Raw genomic sequence first — 5201 nt, 5'->3', positions numbered from 1 at the left:
GGTCGGAGGGCGTGCGGCCTGGGCCCGGCGCTTTCGGTTCACGGAAGCGCCGGGCCCAGGAGCTGAGGGGGCTGTGCTGGAGGTCCGCGTCCCGCAGGTGCGTGCAGCGGCACCCGCGGGGAGAGGCGTCGACCCGGGCCCCGGTCTCTGCGGATTAGTTGGGGGTAGTGTGCGTGTTCGCGCGTGCGCGCCTGCGTGTGTGTAGAGGGGAGGACTTCTGCTTTAGACTGGCTGGAGGAGCAAAAGGTTGGGGACTGTGCTAAAAAGGGTTCAACACACTGGCTACTTCCTGCCCAAGTATCTCTCTAGGTCCCTATTGTTTACCTCGATGTTGTGGTAAAGCTGAATCAGTTCATCTTCTCGCCCGCATGCGCGCGCTGGGGATGGAACCCAGGACTCGGGAATGCTGGGCCAAAGCTGCACTGTTGAGCTACATCCCAGCCCCAGACGTCTCACTTCTCTATATAAGTTTTGAGACTAGGCCTTCCAACCCTTAGTGCATGGCTTCCTCTGAACCCAGAGCTTCCGCAGCTCACTGAATAAAAATAAACGGGCCGTTCCTCTGTTTTTGCAAAGCACTTTCGCATTCTGGTGTTGGAGTACTAACACCTCCCCTAAAAACACATGTCAAAACAGGAAGAAACAGCTTGGGAGAAGTTAGGTGGAATAAGCTGGGGTTTGGTTGGTGGCTCACTCCTGCAGTCCTAGATGAGGATAGCAGTACAGGGCTAACTTTGGCAGATGTTTGTGAGACTCCTCAAAAGTTGGCTGTGGTCTGTGTCAGAATCTGGCCCATAACATACTTTGAGCCTGTAGAGAGAGAATTGACCTCAAAAATAACCTGCAAATCCTAGCAAGGGTGGCTCATGCCCATAATCCTAGCTACTGAGGAGGCTGGGGTCCAAGGATCATGGTTCAAAGCTAGCCCCAGGCAGGAAAGTCCATGAGACTCTGATCTCCAATTAACTACCAACACCCCACCCCAAAAGAAAACAAACAAACATGTGGAGCTGTGGCTAAAGTGGTAGTGTGCTATCCTTGAGCAAATTATAAAGCTCAGGAAAAGCACCCAGGCCCTGAGTTCAAGCTCCAGGACTGTCACCACAAGATAAAACTGAAAAGCCACTACGGGAGGCATGGCTCATTAGTAAGAATGCTTAACAAGCGTGAGGTCCTTAGTTCAAACCCTAGTACTACCAAGAAAAGGTGGGGAGGCTGGGAAGGTGGCTCAGTGGTAGAGTGCTTGCCTTGCATGCATGAGGCCCTGGGTTCAATTCCTCAGCACCACATAAACAGAAAAAGCCGGAAGTGGCGCTGTGGCTCAAGTGCTTGCCTTGACCTGAAGAGCTGAGGGACGGACGGCACCCAGGCTGAGTTCAGGCCCCACAACCGACCAAAAAAAAAAGCCTTGCAGAGCACCCCCACCTACCTCTGCTTTACTGTTCATAGTATTTCCCATCCCCAGTTATAATGGTCCCTGATTAAGTGGTTGGGGATGCATACTGGTGAATGCCTGCAGTCAGCACTCTGGAGGCTGAGATCTGAGGACCACAGTTGAAAGTCAGCCCAGGCAGGAAATTCCATGAGTCTTATCTCCAATTAACCATCAGAAAACTGGAAATGGTGCTGTGACTCAAAGTAGTAGATCGCTAGCCTTGAGCAAAAAAGCTTAGGGACAACAGCTAAGCCCTGAGTTCAACCCCCATGACTGACCAAAACAAAAAACAAAAAAAACCCTATAGAATGAGTCAAATGAATGTTGCAGAGTGTACTCTATCATATGGCGTTATGGTTTTATATCCCCACAGGTTGTGAACCAGAAAGCAAAAGCCTGACACTAATTGCTGCATAAAATAATCCAACTTCCAGCAGGATTATTGGATAAAACATGTTCTTTCCAGGTCCTGCATCTGCAGTATGGAATGTACATCTGGCCCTGTGCTGTGGTCCTGGCCCAGTACCTATGGTTTCACAGAAGATCTCTGCCTGGCAAGGCTGTCTTAGAGGTACATGGCTCCTGAAGTTTCCAAAATCCTAGGTTATATTGAGATTTCTGTCTACTTGATTGTTACTAGCCTTTGTTAAAGTATTTGAAAGTCAGGAGCAGTGTGGCTGACAACTTGAAAGGACCCAGTTATGAAAGCTTTTTTAAACATCTTTGGAATGTTAATTCATGTGACAGACCATTAAATGATTTATAAAGCCTGGAAATAGTTACTAGTAGGCCCTTTACAAGTTGATTGGTCCTACCCTAACAGTATGTGCTGGTCTCCCTTTATAGTCTAGGCTGACCTGGAATTTGCTGTTTTCCTGCCTCAGCCTCCTGAGTGCTAGGATTACAAATGTGTATCACCACATCTGTTTGTTTTTGACAGTTGTGGGGCTTGAACTCTGGGCCTGGGCACTGTCCTTGAACTCTTCAGCTTAAGGCGAGCACTCTACCCACTTGAGCCACAGCACCACTTCCAGTGTGGTGCTTAGGAATCAAACCCAGGGCCCTCATGAAGCAAGGCAAGCACTCTATCACTGAGCCACCTTCCCAGCCCCATGGCAACAGTTTTTAAGGCTGCGTATAGGTGGCTTGCTGCATCACCCAGCTCTACGAGGATACTTGAAGCGTTTTTCACATTTCAAAAAGGGACAAATTTGACAGCTTACCAACAAATTTCTCAAGAGTTTTGGGTAGCCAGGAAGCCAAGGACTTTGCCCTGCTCTCCCAGTCATCGCACTAATGTTTTAAGTTTTCAAAGCCAGTCTGGGAAGGTGGTTCAGCCATAGAGTGCTTGCCTAGCATGCATGAAGCTCTGGGTTCCATTCCTCAGCACCACATATACAGGAAAAGCTAGAAGTGGTGCTGTGGCTCAAGTGGTAGAGTGCTAGCTTTGAGCAAGAGCAGAGCAGCTCAGGGACAGTGCCCAGGCCGAGTTCAAGCCAAACCCTAGGACTGGCCAAAAAAGTTTTCAAAGCAATTTTTGGGTGGATATAAATAGTGACCATAACATAGTCCAATCCACTTTTGGAAATGTTGAGATAAGTTTCAAAATGTTTCCCATTCTCTTAGCTGCTCACCACTCTACCTAGTTTGAGATTGTTAATAATGCTGGAAAGTAAATTTTTGAGACAAGTCTTGCCTAATGTAGCTCAGACTGACCTTGAACTAGTGCTCTCTTTGCTTCTGCCTATACTATTTGGATCCTCATGCTTTGCTCAAATAAGTTTTAGGCACCTGTATTCTTGGTATTCGTCAGCATGTTTACAAAGGGCTTTATTTTCTAGGCTTTACTAGAAAATCTCCCTTAAGTTGGTGTGGTGGCAAATACCTGTAAACAGAGTACCCAGGAGCTGAGCAGGCTAGTCTTGGTTACATACTTGTCTCGTAGAACAAGGAAAAACAAGCCTTTTTGAGTAGAAAACTGCTATACACTGACCTACAGAATAACAATTAATGTTGGTAGTGACAACTCTAGCTGGCTGTGCATTCAGCCTGGATGCTGCCTGAGCCTCTATGCTCAAGGCTAGCTCTCTATCACTTGAGCCACAGGACCACTTCTGGCTTTTTCTGAGTAATTTATTGGAGGTCTCACAACCTCTTCTTCCCTGGCTGGCTTTGAACATCCATCCTCAAATGTCAACCTTCTTTGAGTGGCTACTATTACAGGTATGAACAACTAGCACCCAGCTTTCCTTGTATCCTAAAGAATTCAAAGCTTCTTTTAATACTTGAGGACTGAAAATCATGGGAAGAAACAAGTGGATCAGTATCTTTACAGGCCTTACTTGCCCTAGGCTGCAGAGTTAATGTGGAAGCTTGCTCGACCAACTCTTGGCACATATTAAATTGTACAGAGTAAAAGGTTTCACCACATATTACTTTATATTTCCTTGGCTTTTCCTCCTAAGACACTTAGGCCCTAACATTGGTTTCTTTCTAGCCTAATCTTATAGCAGTGTTTTGCTTCATGAGGTTTAAATATTACAAAGACATCATGGTTGAAATTTTTGCAAATGATTATCCACCAAGCCTTCAAAATAGGATTCCAGTCTTTGAATGCCATCTTTCTATGTTTTACTAGATTGGAGCTGGAGTAAGCCTTCCAGGAATCTTGGCTGCAAAATGTGGTGCAGAAGTAACACTGTCTGACAGTTCAGAACTTCCTCACTGCCTGGAGATCTCTAAGCAAAGCTGTCAATTGAATAACCTGCCTCAGGTACCGGTCATAGGAGTGACATGGGGCCACATCTCTCCGGATCTTCTAGCCTTACCACCACAGGACCTTATTCTTGCATCTGATGTATTTTTTGAGCCAGAAGGTAAACTCTTGCTTTATGTGACCAGAGATGATAGAAAAGCCCATCTATAATCCTAGCCACTCAGGAGACACATCTGAGTATGGCAGTTCAAAGTCAGCCTGAGACTTATCTCCAGTTGTCACCAGAAAATTGAAGTGGAACTATGGCTTAGTTGTAGAGCACTGGCCTTGAGCAAAGAGCCAAGGACTCTCACTCAGCAGAGTTCAAGCCCCACAACGAACCCTCCCCCACCCCCCCCAAAGTTGGAAAAAAAAACCTAAAAGCTGTTTTCTCTTCAGATTTTGAGGACATCTTAACTACAGTGTACTTTTTAATGCAGAAGAACCCCAAGGTTCAATTATGGTCAACATACCAGGTTAGAAGGTGAGTATTAACGATCCTGGTTTATTCAAATTCATGGGCAATTTTTCAAGGAAAACCAATGTTAAGTTTATGAACTAATTTATTTCTTCTAAGTGCTGACTGGTCACTTGAAGCTTTGCTCTACAAATGGGATATGAAATGTGTCCATATTCCTCTGGAGTCTTTTGATGCAGACAAAGAAGAGATAGCTGACTCTGCCCTCCCAGGAAGACATACTGTTGAAATGCTGGTCATCTCCTTTGCAAGGGACAGTGTATTATAGTACTGATTAGCCTGGCCACTTCAGCTTCTCAAGCAAATAACAGCAAGTATCAGCCAGATCTGCTGGCCTTAGATTGTCACTTGTTACCTAGACTACACCCATAATCAGGAAACAAATAAAATACTCATGAAGCTTAGGTTTGGATTGCTTTTTCTTATGGTGTTGGTTGGGGTGGGTATTGAACCCTGGGACAGAATATATGCTAAGCAAGTTCAGCACTGAGCTCCATCTCCACTGCTTATCTTTAGCCATGTGTAAATTTGAG

At 45.8% G+C, this 5201-nt stretch overlaps 1 protein-coding gene across 5 annotated transcripts in view; it reads left to right on the top strand.

The window, feature by feature from the left end:
* The window catches only part of Mettl23 (methyltransferase like 23), a 6995-nt gene that overhangs the window by 360 nt on the left and 1434 nt on the right, over positions 1 to 5201 (top strand). Inside the window, exons 1-5 of one of the 5 annotated variants that reach the window (XM_013037842.1) lie at positions 7 to 97; positions 1902 to 2006; positions 4074 to 4311; positions 4590 to 4674; positions 4768 to 5201. The exon at positions 4768 to 5201 is cut by the window's right edge and continues 1434 nt beyond it. In XM_013037842.1, coding sequence (XP_012893296.1) covers positions 1923 to 2006; positions 4074 to 4311; positions 4590 to 4674; positions 4768 to 4936 — 576 coding nt within the window. In that variant the 5' untranslated portion in view covers positions 7 to 97; positions 1902 to 1922 and the 3' untranslated portion in view covers positions 4937 to 5201. Of the gene's footprint in view, positions 1 to 6; positions 98 to 1029; positions 1148 to 1899; positions 2007 to 4073; positions 4312 to 4589; positions 4675 to 4767 lie in introns of those variants that run through there. The other 4 variants (XM_013037841.1, XM_013037840.1, XM_013037839.1 and 1 more) reach the window with 4 other exon arrangements.

The sequence above is a fragment of the Dipodomys ordii genome, unplaced genomic scaffold, assembly GCF_000151885.1.
Source record: "Dipodomys ordii isolate 6190 unplaced genomic scaffold, Dord_2.0 Scaffold7, whole genome shotgun sequence".
Classification (NCBI taxonomy): Eukaryota; Metazoa; Chordata; class Mammalia; order Rodentia; family Heteromyidae; genus Dipodomys; species Dipodomys ordii.
Note: the sequence above shows the minus strand (reverse complement) of the source record. Positions and strands in the feature narration are given on the sequence as shown.